At 38.4% G+C, this 16146-nt stretch overlaps 2 protein-coding genes across 2 annotated transcripts; both read right to left on the reverse strand.

The window, feature by feature from the left end:
- Positions 1-738: 738 nt before the first annotated feature.
- Positions 739-6111, reverse strand: LOC131794660 (uncharacterized). Its single transcript, XM_059112195.2, has 4 exons — positions 5760-6111; positions 4161-4805; positions 2985-3518; positions 739-2403 (listed from the first exon to the last, which is right to left on the reverse strand). The coding sequence occupies exons 1-4, from the start codon at positions 6052-6054 to the stop codon at positions 1508-1510; spliced, it is 2370 nt and encodes a 789-aa protein (XP_058968178.2). The 5' UTR covers positions 6055-6111; the 3' UTR covers positions 739-1507.
- A 2702-nt stretch (positions 6112-8813) lies between these two features.
- On the reverse strand, positions 8814-10677 carry LOC131794661 (uromodulin-like). Its single transcript, XM_066166322.1, has 4 exons — positions 10365-10677; positions 9927-10076; positions 9719-9841; positions 8814-9181 (listed from the first exon to the last, which is right to left on the reverse strand). Exons 1-4 carry the CDS (start codon positions 10675-10677, stop codon positions 8814-8816), a joined length of 954 nt encoding a protein of 317 aa, XP_066022419.1.
- Positions 10678-16146: the final 5469 nt, after the last annotated feature.

The raw sequence follows: 16146 nt of genomic DNA on the forward strand, positions 1-16146 counted from the left end.
GGCTACATTGGACTGGGACGATCAGATACGCATTTGTTGCATATCTTTTCTCTAAAGTCCTGTTCATTGAAATGATCTTATTTCAAATAAAGATTCATTGAGTTTCCTTCAATGGCGCCTGACTAAAGCAAGGATCTAGGGATTTATTTATTACTTACGGAATAAATAACGATATTTTAAAACGAATGAGCCTCCTTCATGAGTAGTTTATGAAGACGTTTTAACATAAATAGAAAAATGCAAATACAATTTCTGTTGTTGTTGTTGTATTGACTCTTTACTTCCAAAAGTGATGAATGTATAATTCCCTCTTCTCCTATTTCAAGCTATAAAAGTATCACAAGAGGAGAGCCTCCCACCTTCCCGCCGGTGCTCGGGCCCGATAACAACTTGTGTAATCTCGATACACGTAAATAGCAGTCACAAGGGAAAACTGTGAATCATATCTTTGGTGATAAACAGACAAGCGCAAGTCGTAGGAGGATCTCAATGGGGTGATGGCTTTTATTACTACCGGTTAAAATTTAGCCCATTTTACAGCTAGCGGTAAAATTTCGGATATTCCTTTGCATTCGTCGATTTTTACGCCTTAAACGGCTCTGTTTTTGCCGTTTTACTGCTAAAGGTTAATCCCGTTGAGACCCTTTTGTAGAGCCGAGGTGCACTGATTATTTTTTCCATTGATTCACAATCTACCCCTAGTGGACGACTGGCACAGTACTCAATGAACAGAATTACTCTCATTTAAAAACCATTTATTGTATACTCGGAGTGAACACAAATCACTCAGGTGAAATAAAAAACATTAATTTTAGACGATGGGAAATATAGTTTTGGCATTGTGTATCATAAGCCTTTCAAATCCTAAGACAAAGTATGGATTGGCTGAGTTATATCCTACTTTTATATCTTTGCTATAGGAAAAAAATCGAATTTAACATGGTTAGTCGACTTGCTGATTTTTCAAAACTATTTAGACAATCTTTTGGATAAACGAAAATCCACATATTGTCTCCTCTTATTAAATCACGAGCGACTCAAATTTCAGAAAGGACACTTCGAATTCGTCACATTTTACTACTTCCATCGGAGACGTATTATGTCTTGCGACTTCTTCACCAATAACTGCCTTCTTTTAAATCTTTTTTATTTCATTTAAGCATATACTTATCTACTCCTATTTTTTTTGTTTGCTACTTTCCACGCGTCCTTGTCAAAGTTCAGAAATGAAACGATTTTAAGAGATACGGACCGTTGAGTGGCACTCAAATAATGATAGACGGTATTCTTCACTCGCTCTCATGTTTCTCCTAAAAATGAAAGTTCTGAACTGTTTCAAGTCCTATTTCAAGTTAAAGTCTTTTTACGGTGTAAATTCATGTGATGTCATCTCAGCAAGGCTCTTTGGCGACGCTATATTTTGTAGAACAGTCTATTCGCATCACTCAAAACAGCTCAAAGCTGATATCAATTAAAATGGAACTTAGAAGATATCGGATTACTGATTCTAGTCGAATATAACTATAATTTGCACTAGGCCGTCTTCATTTACATTGCCGCCAGTCACACCGTGGCAATTTTCACCAGCGCAATACGAACCACCTCCCCCTCCGGCTTGTTTACCATGGGTACCGCTGCCTCCTCCTGAGTACCCTCCCCCTCCACCTGATGCACCGTTATCCTCTGCTCCTCCTCCACCTCCACCAAACCCTCCCACTGCTCCTGGTGCCGGTCCACCGTTATTTCCACTGTTCATACCTCCTGCTTGACCTCCAATCCAGCCCTGAGCATGTGACCCACCTCCCTCTCCGTGCTCAGATCCTTTTCTTGAACAGCTTTGGCCATTCCAACCCGCACCCACTCCCCCATGGTAGTTAGCGTCATCATTGTTACATTCTCCTGGTTGCCCCGTGGTACCACCCTTCTTCACATGTGACGGATCGTTCCCCACACTACTGGTTCCACTTGTTCCTGCCTGACCGTCCACACCATTATATCCACCAGATGCGCCTCCACCTCCTCCGGCAGCTAACAACAGCACATTGGTTGCGGTATAAACAAAGCTCCCTCCTCCTCCCCCAGTGCCAGCATTGTCTTCAACAGACAGCCCAAGCTGAGCTGCTGTCATAGTAGTGCTTTGGCCACCTTTTACCTCCACTGAATCTCCTCCTCTCTGCCCTACAACAATACTTAGAATAGTGCCTTTGGTCAGTCTAAACGTCCCTTCTATCGCTGCCCCATAGCCGCCATAATAGGTTCCTGGTCTGAATCCATAGTCGTAGGAATGCGCCCCTCCCCGAGCGCCCAAAGCTTTAATGAGATACTTGGCTGATCTTGGGACGGTGAATTTTTGAATGATACCAAGTCGTCCTTTACGGCCATCAGGTGTAAAAGAGAGGGGAGCTTTAAGAAAATGACGTAACATCCGATAAGTGATTGACCATCCCCGGCCATTATTACTTTGGTTATAGTTGCACCACACTCGGACAAATAGCACTCCAACAAAAAAATTATATATCAAGAATTTCCTAAACATTTAAGATTGAAGAAAAAATTGTTTGAATTTTCATATATTGCATACTAAGAAACGGCCTGGCGCAAAAAATAGGGCCTGTTCACAAGTAACTGCGCCAGCTCAATCAGTGGTATTAATTCTGAGTTCATTTCAGACTAATGGAAATGCAGCCTGGCCTGCCACCATGGCGAGCTGAGATTTCGGTAATTAAAATGAGAGAGTTCAATTTCCTTTACAATTACGTTAACCGGACTCGTGTGGAAAAAATTGTTCCAGTTACTGAGATCTTGGTCGTCATTCAGCTGACAGGGTTTCATTTAAAAAGCGGTTAGGAAAGATTTAACGTGTTTAACTAAAATTCAGCGCACAGAAAACCGAAAAGAAAAGGATGAAATCGCGTGATACGGCCAAAGAGTGTGTGCCGAACATGTATGTTAAAAACAACAATATGGAACGCTGTTCAACTAACCTTTCACCTTCAGAAATGTTCTTGCCTCAATTGTAAATTGGGGACCTTTGGCTTCGCACACATAAATTCCTGAGTCTAATTCTCTCAGAACCGAAATAGTTAGGGTTCCTTTGTCTACCTTCATTCTCTTTTCGTCCCATGCCCCCGCTGCTCGTTTCCAAGAAATCAGAGGAATAGTCTCTCCTATGGCGGAACAGTTTAGAGACACTGACCCACCAACCCCATTAGTGGCCATGTCTGGTGGCTTCGTGACAAATTTTGGTGCCGACCAAACAAACAAGGTCGTAACTGCGAAAGCTTCTCCGAGATGGTTCCTGGCTCTGCATTCATACGGTCCAGTGTCGTTTTTTTGCACATCAATCACTGTCAAATCTTGCTGATTATAAACTGCTCTCTTTTTAGCTAAGGCACCGGTCAATCTTTTCCACGACACGACTGGCTTCGGAAAGCCGGTCACGTGACATTTGGGTAAAGTGATGTTTTGTCCCACCCTTGCATGAATGGGTCCTGAAGAAAGTCGAACTTGTGGTTTGGCTAAATGGAAGTAAATTAAATAATTGATATTAAAAAAATAGTAGTAAGCAGATAACGAAATAAATTCACACCCAGTCTTTCCTGTGGCGATAGAGAAAAGAATTGGAAGGGAAAATATTGGACGTAGTAGAGTTTTTGTTCCACGTACTTTTCTCTTGTCGGTAACCATCGCGTATATCGCTTTCTGAGCGATTTATTACAGGACCAAAACATTTGATTGGCTAGCGAGACAAAAATGTTGATCAAACTGAGTTGAAATAACTTGGACTGAACCACGGGCTTTGATTGAAGAACGAAAGTATTTTTCTCTCTAAACCGTGGAGTTCAAAATTATATTAGGCTGAAGTCAGCAGTTGAATACTCGGAAAACTTCAACATGAAAACTTAATCGCATCGGCTAACTTTATGGTCATGTTTATTGTCACAAAACTAAAATGTTCCCGAAACAAATGTTTCCATCCAATTGTTTGCATCCAAAACTTTGCATCCAAAACTTTGCATCCAAAACTTTGCATCCGTAATTCTTTCAATGGATTTTCGTGCAAAATAATTCAATTGCTATGTCACCCTCGAGGAAAACAAAGCAAAAAGATTCGTTTATGCTTAACTCTCACATTCAATACCGTCAATACCTATTCCTACCTTCAACAATTAGCTTCGCAGACTTGCTCTCGGAACCCAAGATATTCCTTCCAACGCAAGTGTATTTTCCCGCGTCGCTAAGAGTCACGTTATGGACTTCTAATCTCCCACCCCGAGTGCCAAGGTGAGAATCACTTTGCAGATGAGTACCATTTCCTCGTACCCACATCATAGTCGGTTGAGGATTTCCACTGACAGAACATTGGAACGCTGCTCTTTGATTTTCTCTAACTGTTTGCTTAGCTGGAGAAACGACAACTGAGGGGAGAGAAATGGATTCCCCAGGTTCTCCTTTAGTACCGGGTGGCCCCCTGAGACCTGGGATACCTTTAGCACCCTGCGCACCCTTTTGACCCGGCGGTCCGATATTTCCCTGTTTTCCTGAAGGCCCTGGTTCTCCTCTAAAACCACGTAACCCTTTCCTTCCCGTAGATCCACGCGGACCCTTCCTTCCACGTGATCCTTTAGGTCCTTGCAATCCCGGTGGTCCCTGTACACATGTTTGTTCTTTGGGCGAACAAAATGATTGTGGTGACCATGAGCTTATGGTCTTGTTTATCTCACTTCTAACCACCTCTATAGTAACTCCGTCAGGGATAGGTCGTTTTTGAGATGAAGAGTGGTGACGGGTTCTTCTAGCGTGAACTGGAAAGAATTTGTTCGTTTTTTTCAAAAAGTATTTGAAAATTAAAGCTGGGAACACTTTCAAATCTCTTCACTTCATAAAAATCTAAAAAGCGGTTTATTCATTAAACCAAGTTTGGTTCCAAACCGGATTCTTCTAACTAACAGTTACCCGGTTTTTGCGAAGCCCTGTAAACCTTCGGTCGCTGAAAATTAGTGAAAGGAGACCACCTTTTCTCGGGCAATCACCGATATTCGTTTTCTCGCTCTTTCTATAGCCTCCTTTGAACGAGAACCTGAAAAAAGGCTCAACTTTTCCCTGAGTCACGCAAGAACACTTCACGTTTATTCAGTAGTTTTTAAAAAAAGGGGCTGAAAACACCACAATCAGAACTGCTCTCTTGAATGTAACACATTCAGCACAAGGGTGGCAGAGGTTTGACGTGGATGGTATCTTGGGAAATTTGAGTAAGGACATAGCATGGTCTTCGATGAACACCCCTACCCCAATCCCCTCGAGTTTCAAAACGCTCCGCCATCCCTGACCTTTTTGTGCTGCTATCACGATGAATAGCAGACGTCCCACTCTTGCCAATTATTCAATCAACGATGGACCCTTTATATCCTTGGAGGGCTTAGCTGTATAACAATTCAATCATGAAAAAATTAATCGAAAAATTGATCCAAATTATAGATGTAGAGGGAAAAAAGAAGTACTTTGAACGATCGATTGAATGATTTTGATCATTTCAACTGCTCTTGGACTTTTGCAACCATGATCGCCAAAGAAAGCCCCCGGAAAAAAAATTGAGATAGTGGAAAATATTTCGCCAGGAAAAATTTATATCGTATCATTAAGATAGACAAAATCACCGGTACTGGCATGAAATAAACAGAGAGCAAAAGGTAGTGCAATAGCTTTGGATAAGCTCGAGGATCCTTTAAATTGTAAGTTGATTAGAGGAAAAAAATTACCTTCGATCATATCTTTGCTCTCCTTAGAAATATTGCTATCAAAGTTCCCGACAGAACCAGTCCTTCCAGAGTCTTGGAAGCTTGCTCCTTCACTAGAATCCTTAATTATGGATTCATGTATTTGCCTCACTTCCGCTATGACATCTTCAACGTGATGAACTCGCTGGTTTATGATCTCAACACGAACCAAGGCAGCGGTGCAGATTAATAAACATACGAACGATACTGGACAAACAAACTTAGGTGAACAGCTGGGGACATCACCAACAGAAGAGCGATCTTGTTTTTTGGACATAACGAGACGTTGTTAGAATTGAACTTACATGTAATGCTTTTGTTTGTTTGGCAGAGCGATGCCAAGGAACCAGCCGAGACACGTACGAAATATGATACTGACATGCAAATCGCTTGTTGACAAAAGTACTGATTAACTTCCTTTCTGTCACGTTGACACCGAAAGTTAACGCACGGGAAACTCATGGTCGTTGAAAATTCACTATTTCAGAATTCTAAAATTCCTTTCCACAGCGTAGATGTGAGAAAATCGATAGAAGCATCTTACCTCATGGTGAGAGGATGTCTCCACAATCGGCCTGCCGGGTTCAATTTTGACCTTAAGATCAACATTCAAATTTTTTACTCTGTTTCCTAATCATGAGCTTTGCTACAGGTGAGGAGAAACTGTTTGAAAAGTGAGGCTTGATGAACATTATTTTATCTCGCTAGGCTTTTGACTGAGCCTCGATAGGAGTACTCTCTCTATCTCTGTCTCTCTCTCTCTTAAAATTCTATAATGCATAACAAGTATGTGACAATTTGTTTTTCAATGGAAGAGCTTCTGGAGGCAAACAGAAGTTATCACGCCAAGTGGAATGTGTTGGTTTGGCTCCAAGAACTTACTTGGGTGATTGGGTCATTCAACCATAATTGCTTAAGGTTAACAGAGTTTAAAATAGTCCAATTGCTAATTCCCAACCTTTAATTCAAGAAAGACTGAACGCTATAAAATACAATACATGGCATATTCCTTCTTTTTTTATTAACGGGATGTGTTGGTCTCCGTTTCATAATAGCGACCTTAAGCAAACCACGACGGCGACGGCAACGAGGACATGGAAAAACAAACGACATAATGAGCAGAACAATAGCTCAGCACGTGCGTTTGTACATTTCTGAGCCGTCCTATACAAAACAGCAACGTGAAATCACCAAAACCGCGACGGCAAACTATTTTAATTTCCATTTGGAACTCAACGCTTCTTTTATACGTTATGGTGAAGTTAAGGTGTGGCGCCGTATGAGACGGTAAACACATGCAGCCATTTTTGAAATTGTACCTAGAGGCAGAAATTTATTTTTAAATCGAAGTCTTCCTTGGCGTTGCCGTCCTGACTGCTTAAGGTCCCCAATAAAAAAAAACTATCATGTATAGAAATAATCGTTATAAGTGAGCTACAATTGTGAAATTGCAGAAAAGGAGCCTTGAAAATTCAGACTTCGACGGGATTTGAATCCGTGCCTTCCAGGTACCATTTCTTCTTCCTTTCTGCAATTTCTTCAATTGGGGCGGCTCATAGGCGAAGATCATTCCTTTACGGACCTTTCCTGGTATTTCATCCAAAGGTCACGATCACCAACATTTCTTACGTTAACCCTTTAAACCCTAAGAGTGACTAGCATCACATTTCTCCTTACAATATCACCCCTGAATCACACATTAAGGTCATGAGAATAAAGGAAATGGTCACTAAGGAAGGAACCTTTTGATTGGCAAACAAATTCTCCTCGTCAGCACCTTACGAAATGTATAAACAACAGTGTGGAGAATATGCATACTGATGTTAGGGTGTAAATAGTTAATGAAAGATGTAATTCGTTTGCAATACAAGCGTTGGGCAAACGACAAATCTGAATAGACCATAATTAATTTAATTTATGACGCGTATCCTAAGAAAGGTGGTAAATATTAACGCAGTGCTCAAACGTCTGCGTATGCATGGCCATTTTAAGAACCAGGTGGCGTATGTTCAGGCTGTCAGAAGCAAAATGTTTCAGTAGAGTAAAAAACTGACAAACAAGTAATTCACGGTGTTTTAAAAGCGTATGAATTCTTTGGTAAAGGTCAAAAGTAAATGGTTAATCAACAGGATACACGCGCTTAAAAATTCTGGAGTTTTCCTTTCCTCCACTTTTTTTTCCTTTTACAGACTTCTGTTAACGATTCACTTTTTCTTTTGCTCATTTTGCTAGACTGTGGTTGTTTCTTATGTTATCCTTTGATATTTTGCACGGAAAATCTGCTCATGGCCAGCCAGAATTGACCCCTCGCCTATTCCCTAAGTATCATTAAAATCAATCTCGGTTGCGCGGGTCGACTCATCGTGGAGAGTTAGATCTTTTCTTTGGCTCACGCCTAAGGAAAAAACGAAAAGCATATTTCTTTCCTTCACGACCAAGCTCAAATTTCACCATCTTCCTTGTTCTTTCTATTGTATTCCAATTCCCCTGTAAACTATCAAACGAATAGATTCGATGACTATTGCATTACAAACTCTGGTTGTAAAGCTGGTTGAGCTGTTTAACTCTTTAACTTAAAGTGATTTGTCTGGTAATTCTCTATTTTTGTCTACATGAGGTTTTGCAGTGAAGTAGGTGTCTCAACAAAAATTGATAATAAATTAGTGACTATATTTTCGTAGTTTCATCAACTTTTGCTGGGTGATGTTTTTAAAATTGTTAGAAGATGTTTCATTTCAATCACTACTGGAAGCTTAAAGGTAAGTTAACCAAGAAACAAACTTAAACATGGGAATACGGAACACCAAAACTTTAGAAATTTAAAGGCGCCAAAAGGGATCGATGATAAACAAAACAGATCCCTATAGTATTTACTGTAAAGTTGCATCGGCGCTTTGCTTCAGAACAAGAGAAAGATATTGTAGTAGTGTAGTGAAGCCACAAAGGTACACTACAAAGGCTTAAAAACATACGCTCTCGCACACACCTTTAAGTTCCCGGATATTTGCGAATTACCGCTGTCCTAATACACTACAGCTATTCCGTACTACAGTAACGGGTATTACATGTTGGTACTCCAGAGAAGTAATATACGTAATAAGAGCCACAGTTTCTTACTTGGATGTAGGTGGACCATCTACAACAGTTTGAAAACCAGTGAAAGCAGACCTGCCTGGTAACTTGACCCTCAGCCACTGTGGGATGAACTCCATTTAACCAGCTTGAGATATCAGCTGTACACCTATGAGTTGGTGGACAAGTGGTTGGCATTTTTGTTCCTGCAGCTCCTTGGAAACGATACCAGCCATGGGGGAGTGAGTTATCGCACAAAGCAGACCCGGCTTTGGGGATTGTGGATTTACGGTCGGCACTGGTCAGACTTGAGTAACTTTGGCACTCCTCGACTGAAGCAAACATTACTTCGTTGGATTAATCAGTAAGGAGTTCACGCGTATGAAAAGTCAATGAAAGTTCAAATCAAATTAATTACAAATTATTCAATTGGGAAAATTCTTTTGATTATTTTGTATCATTTGTTGGATGCCCAAGCTACTATTTCATACCTTGGCATGATTTACCATCGCCAATGTATCCTTCGTTACAGGTGCAGTTGTGAGAACCTTCAGTGTTGGTACAATTCGCATTTACGTCACACACAGTATTGCTGTCTTTGCATTCATCTATATCTGATTGGAAAGTAATCAAAAGAAGTCAATGCTAGCAAAGATTCCTTGAATGATTTACGCATGAGAATCGAATTAACAAATAGATTCCAAGTTGCCGTCCGTCTGTTCAGTAATAGATCACAGAGGACGTCAAAATGTGATGACGTCATCTATACGTCTGTCCTCCAATAGATCATAAGTGACAACCAATCAGAATGCGTGCATAACTGAGCTTATTATATAATATTGTACCATAGCGTCACGATAATTTTCTACCTGAGCATGAGTGTCCATCCCCAGTAAATCCTTCTTTACAGGTGCAATTATAAAACCCAACAGTATTGGAGCAGTTTGCATTCTTGTCACAGACATCGTTGCTGCTTTTACATTCATCGATATCTAATTGGAAATTGATCGAAAGAAAACATTAAGACAAGGTCCAAACACTGTGTAAAGTAATTCTGTTCTTGGTATACTGACTTACCTCCCAAGTTCATGTCGCAATAAACCAACTTTGAACTCCCGACATAAGTTGGATCCAACCAGTACTTTTTACTGATGCTGCTTTTTCCTTCACTTAGTTTTATCTCTTGGCACGATAACGCTGGTAATTCAGGAATAGATCCTAAGGGGGCTACGATATAGACATGACTTCATTAATGGTTTGAGGGTAATAGAAGTTGCAATACAGATTAGAGATGAATATATATTTGTCTGGGCGAGATAAACATGGAATGATAATAATTAAGAGCTGTGAAGTTTAGCTGCTATTAATATAGAATGGAGGGTGAATTTTGCTTTAAGACAGTGCCCCTATTTAATAACAAAGCAATCAGACACTTGCTCTCGGAAAGTGATGGGTTTTTACTAAGAACTCACTGAAAAAGATTTGTATGTAAAATAAACTAGACCGGATACGTACCTCTACCACTGAGGCGTCCCATGTAAAAGCGTAAACCATCTGGCTGGAAATTCTCGGGCCTTGCTTCCTTAGTTCGGATGTTCAATTCACAGGACTTTTCCCCAATTACATAATTGTAGCTTTGACATATCGTTTCTCTCTCGCAGGTGATATCGCACACATGAGGAGCTGTTACTGGGACCTTTTTAAAGACGAATCCTTTGAGAGCCATACCAGGTACGTTAACTTCTGTCTTGCATGTATTTTTAGCAGTAGAGAAGTTCATGAGATACAAAGAGGCTAGGAAGATTAAGAAGCTTGAATTCCTCGCCATTCCCGCTGATGCAGAAATTGGAAAGTGTAGATTACTTAGCCAAACCAGTAGACAAAAAATTATGACAACAGATAGACAGACAGACAAACAAACATGAAGCAAAGTAGAAATCAATTCTGAATCGACTGTATCTTAGCAATAAGAAAAGTACAACTTATAAGATTTAATTAAAATAATTGAAGGCCTTTTTTTTATATTTTCCCCGCCCAACTGTTTCCGTGGCAAGAGTCCACTTTTTAATGATGCTACTCGTTATTTCGCCATTCTACCTAGAAAAGAAAATCAAGTCGATACAATTGCAAAGGCCATAGGTTTTAAACAAGTTATCCCCACGCTTTATACATATTAAAGCAAATTCCCGCACGAATGGCACAATTTTTTGGTTATTTGATTAGCTTCGTAGCACAAAAAAACTTCAAAATCTTGGAGAAAAAATAGAGTTTTGTAAGCTCAACCATCATCATTCTTAAACTAAATAAGCACACCTTCTATGGATGACGATCTATGGTGATGTTAAGAATCATCCGTGTACATACGGTATACAAAATGGAGCGCTCATGGAAACATCGAAGTTTTCTAAAATATGATATTTTGATTGAATAACATAGGTATACTCGAAGAAAAAGAACTCGATCAGAGTGCTCGCAATAGGAATCGAATTTATGGCTCTCTGATTAGTACTTCGGATATTCTGCCAACTCGTGGCAGGCTAGGCCGTTAGGCTATGTGCGTAGTGACAAACTTCATGCACATTGCTAGCACATGAATGTCGAATGTGATGCTTTCGCGCAATGATTTAACTAAATTAAAAAAAACTAAAAACTAAAAGCTGACACATTGAAGAATTCTCTCTTGCTCAACACTAAAGAAAAAAATTGTTCTAAAACCTTGCGTCACACAGTAAATCACAAAAAGTCGTAGAAAGTCGATAAAAAGAAAGAAAATTAAACGTTTCTCATTCTCTGCCCAAGATTTCAACATTTAAAATTTTTCTGTGTCGAGCAGCAACACCCGACTTACGTCTATTATGCTGCATAAAGACAGCGTTCATCATCAATTAACATATTCTTTTTGAACAAATTACTTGAAAAAAAATAGTAAATAGCTCACGTCGTAAATCCGTCGATTTGAAAGATCCTTTCTCTGTTAGTTAGAGAATTAGAGATATTACAGTCATTCCAACATCTTATCCCATTACATAGCTGCAAGGAGAGGGAGATCATCTCATCCTAGTTTTTTCGGAAAATGTTTTTCTTTTCTATTCTTTTTTCTTAGAAAGGAATAATTATCATACTATATCGAAATAATCATTTAAAAATGAAATGTCTCATTCTCAGATTTTTAACTTGCTAGCGTCAAAGAAAACTGGCTCACGTTTTTTAGCATGTAACACGCTTCCTCCAGAGTTTTTAGCGAGGAATAAAAAACCCTCTAAAAACGGACAGTATGCTAATTGGAATGTCAAGAGACAATGTAAAGTACAACTTCAAAGTTGTATCAGAGTATCTGAGGTCTTTTGGCTTCTCTCAGCTTTTGTGGAATGATACCTTTGATGTTCCTATCTAGTGTTGTTAACTCACGTAGATAGCCTTACCAAATTGGTTAAGTAGAATTTCAAGTAGCTGCGGTTCAAAAAAAATTAGAAATTAGAAATTAGATATAGAAATATTCATGAAAAGGCTCAGTTTGGAAACACATTGAATCAGGGAAACTAAATCCTAAAATTGATGGTCTGGTCTTACATAGCAGCCGTAATTAGTTTGCCGTCAAAAATTTACCAAACTCTATTTTGGGATTGAAGCCAAACTTATTCTACGAAACTCTAGGGCTGATGAATATAAGAAATGCGATCCTTAAACATCTGCAGCTGATTGTCAACGAGTTAAACATGCTCTCTTTCAACTTCATCGTTTCTGTTTTGGTTCCTCGCGTGCAACAAAATTCAACAAAATTCGGGCGGGAATTTGAGTAATATAATCGTTAATTCTGTCTACGATGTTTGTAAATCAACGGCGAAAAAACCTGTTTCATTAATTTCAAAGTAAAATTTAATCGGTACAAATTATTAGCTTTAGGCACGAAGTAGAGTTCGGTAAATTTTGATTACAGACCTACGAAAGCTATACTTTAAAATGAGCTCTTAGGAGTATTTTGGTAACAAATCCCTCTCGGTTTTCCATTATCCATTGCCTAACTAAAGAAACTCATCCATTACCTAATTAAGGAAAAAATAATTTAGCTTCAAGAAAAAAAACTGGTTTACCTTTTTTAGCATGTAGCACGCTTCCTCCAGAGTTTTTAGCGAGGAATAAAAAACCCTCCAAAAACAATGCTGTCATTGGCACTTATAACAGTAGTTGCTGTTACAATAGCCAATATCTATCATGCTCTTAATAATTTATTTCTTGCTCCTGTTTGTCGTTGATCAACCCTTTAAAGGCGATGCTGTCATCGGTGCTTGTTTCTTGTAACTATAGTTACTGTAACAATATTCCATATTTATCATGCTATTAATAATTCATTTCTGGTTCCTGTTTGTCGTTGATTAACCTTCTAAAAGCGATGCCGTAAATGCGCTGTTTTTTTGTCCTAAAAAAATCAGAATCTATTAAAAAAATGTACGTTGCAACTTTTCGAAGTTGTATGAGTGTCTAAAGTGTAACTTAGGATAAAATAAAACAGATGATTTTCATAGAATATTCATCAGCCTTAAGATAAAAACAACCTTAAAGGAATCTTTATATGATGAAATCAATCGCACACACTTCGAATGGCAAAATGGAACCACACTGTTTTGCCCCCCACAACGCATGCTTTACCAGCGCCAAAAAGGCGTCCTGTATTCTTAAAATATTAATAAAAAGAACCCCTGAACGTCTTTAGTTAAATTCCTTTTGTTTCTCTTTTTTATTTTGGAAGGTAAATGCCTGTTTGCGATATCATCCAAATTAAGAACGGCTTTGAACATCATGACAACTTTGGAAAACTATGATTTTAAAGCGATCATAGTTTTGATAAAAAAAAATGGCAAAAGTGCTGTAACTTCATTCATTTTCCTTTTCTCCTTCCTTTCTATAGATTCTACAATCCGCCACGGCTGCCTGCGTTTAGAAGTTGCATTGCAAAGTGTTAGAAGGTGTTAGCAATATTTGACTTTCCAAATATGGAAAGATAACCTGTCAATTCTGAGTAATTCTCTTAATTCATGGTACTCTTTCTTATCTTGGGAGCTTTGAATAAATTTGAAAATGTCATAACAAGTAGAAAGACGCTTCAGTTTAATCTTGGGTTTATGAGCCGCAATAACTCTTAAAAAAAAAAAAAAAAAAAAAACTCTAAATTTGCAACCCCTTCGTCACCACAATATGATATGGTATCGTATAATTTGCTTAAAATGAGAGACAGGTCCTAAAAACTATTTATGACCATCATTTGAATGCAAAACTTTTGATACTAATAGAGACTCGTGATCCTAATAACCACTAGTCCTAAAGAATTTTCTAATTTAATTTACAGGTGCCGCTTTGGTTTACAACTTTGGCGCTTATATTCCTGTTTTGTTTCTACCGCTGAGAACTATAGAAATTTAAAAAAAAAGGAATAAAAGAATTGTGAAACTATTTCGAAAAAAGTGTCTGGGACATGGTGTTTGTTTCCGTTGAGAGACTCGAAGTTTGAGGCGTACTCATTTAGCGTCACTCTCAGGGTCCTGTTCGCGGTTCGAGATATTATCAGATTTTAATTCATTTGATGCCCGATAGCCTTTCCATATTCGTTCTAGTGCGCTGATTAATTTTAAACAAATAGATCATTTTTATGTTTCGCAAGAAATCGATTCCGTTGCGTTATTTTTGAGATTATGTTGGGAAAAGTTTCAAGTTATCACGTTGACTTATTTTCCAACGATTACGGTCCATCTATTTGCTAATTAGAATGATAAATCCAACTTTTAGTGGTTTGGGCCAGGTTACCTATGAGTAAGAGTCTCTTTATTTTTCTTCTCCTTAACATTTATGGAGATATCAGGTGTGTTAATTTGATAGACGGTAATGACTTCTTAGCGTACAACAAAGTTACTCTCATTTCACCAATAGGCCTCGAAGGAAAGCTTAGGAAAATCTCTGGTCATAAAATGTCACCTGATTGGCAATTCACCTCTATAATAACAATAACCGTAACGTATCAAAGAAAAAGTGCGCGGTGTGCGGTGAAAACACATTTATTGTTGATTTTACTGTATATTGTTTGTGTCATTGTTGTTGTTGTTTTTTTTTCAGAGTAACGCCAGCATGTGCACCCACATTCGTGGTGTACGAAAACGTTATTCTCTTCCTTTGGCCAAACAAATGACATCGACAGGATAAATAATGCAATCCAGCCATGGGTAGCAAATGAATGTACATCCCTTAGCACTAACAAAGGCAAAAACTGTAAAAAATGCCTTTTTGCAAGGTTTTTTTTTATTACTATTTACTTAAAGATAATTAACAATTGAATTCTAACGATACTTGTGACAAATTACTTGCAATTTAATGAAGAAAGATGTTCAATATAAATTAATTATAAGAAAGTAAATTAATTTAGTTAACTGTACAAAAGATTGACCTTATTTTCGTTTTTCTGTTACTTACGTTACAATCTTTTTCATCAACTCTCTCCATTTGTTACTGTATCGTTGTGATGTTAAGTTACAACCAGTTTTGATTGATTGCTCTGTTTTTACTTCACTAGGTTCTGGTTTCATGCATTTTCTGGACTAATTCCTTGTTGTTCTTGTTATTATTCCCTGGTTATCTATATTAATTCCATTACAAAAATTGTGAAAGCCTCTCTTCGCGATTGCTATTAAGTGAATTTGAAGAGTCTTTTACATAACCTTTCATCAGATGAGTGGTGTCGAGAACCTACTCTGGCCCGTGGATTACACTGCCCTTAACATTTACTGTCGTGTTCGTGTTATGAAAGTCAGCTGAAAAAAATCCGTGTAAGGTAAATGTATTTACAAAGAGATACATAGTTTTTGTTAAATGATGAGATAATATACACGATGTCTGTCTATTTACACCACTCAAGGAGCTGAGCCACAAAGTGACCCAGCTCATATCACTTCCCTTTAAAAAGATCAACAACAGTTTTTCTATATTTTGATACGTTGTTAATAAACTCGCCCTACTTTGCCCCATTTGCTTTGTGTTCAGGTCTCTTCTTGTAAATTAGAGACAAATGAAATGAAAAACATTTATATAGCGCCATCTTCCATTAATTGTCCACGCCGCTTTACAATACTCTAAAAACCGTAAAAATTAAATTCCTAAGAATTAAATACACTATAACTACAAGTACAAATTAAATGCACATCTAATTTCCCGAAGACTAGTATTAGAATATTGAAATATCAGGCTTTGGGGGTGGGGGGGGGGGGGGGGTTTCTTTCCCGCGCTTATTATTTTTCATAGGATTCTTTGAATA

Source organism: Pocillopora verrucosa, chromosome 5, assembly GCF_036669915.1.
Source record: "Pocillopora verrucosa isolate sample1 chromosome 5, ASM3666991v2, whole genome shotgun sequence".
In the NCBI taxonomy this organism is placed as follows: Eukaryota; Metazoa; Cnidaria; class Anthozoa; order Scleractinia; family Pocilloporidae; genus Pocillopora; species Pocillopora verrucosa.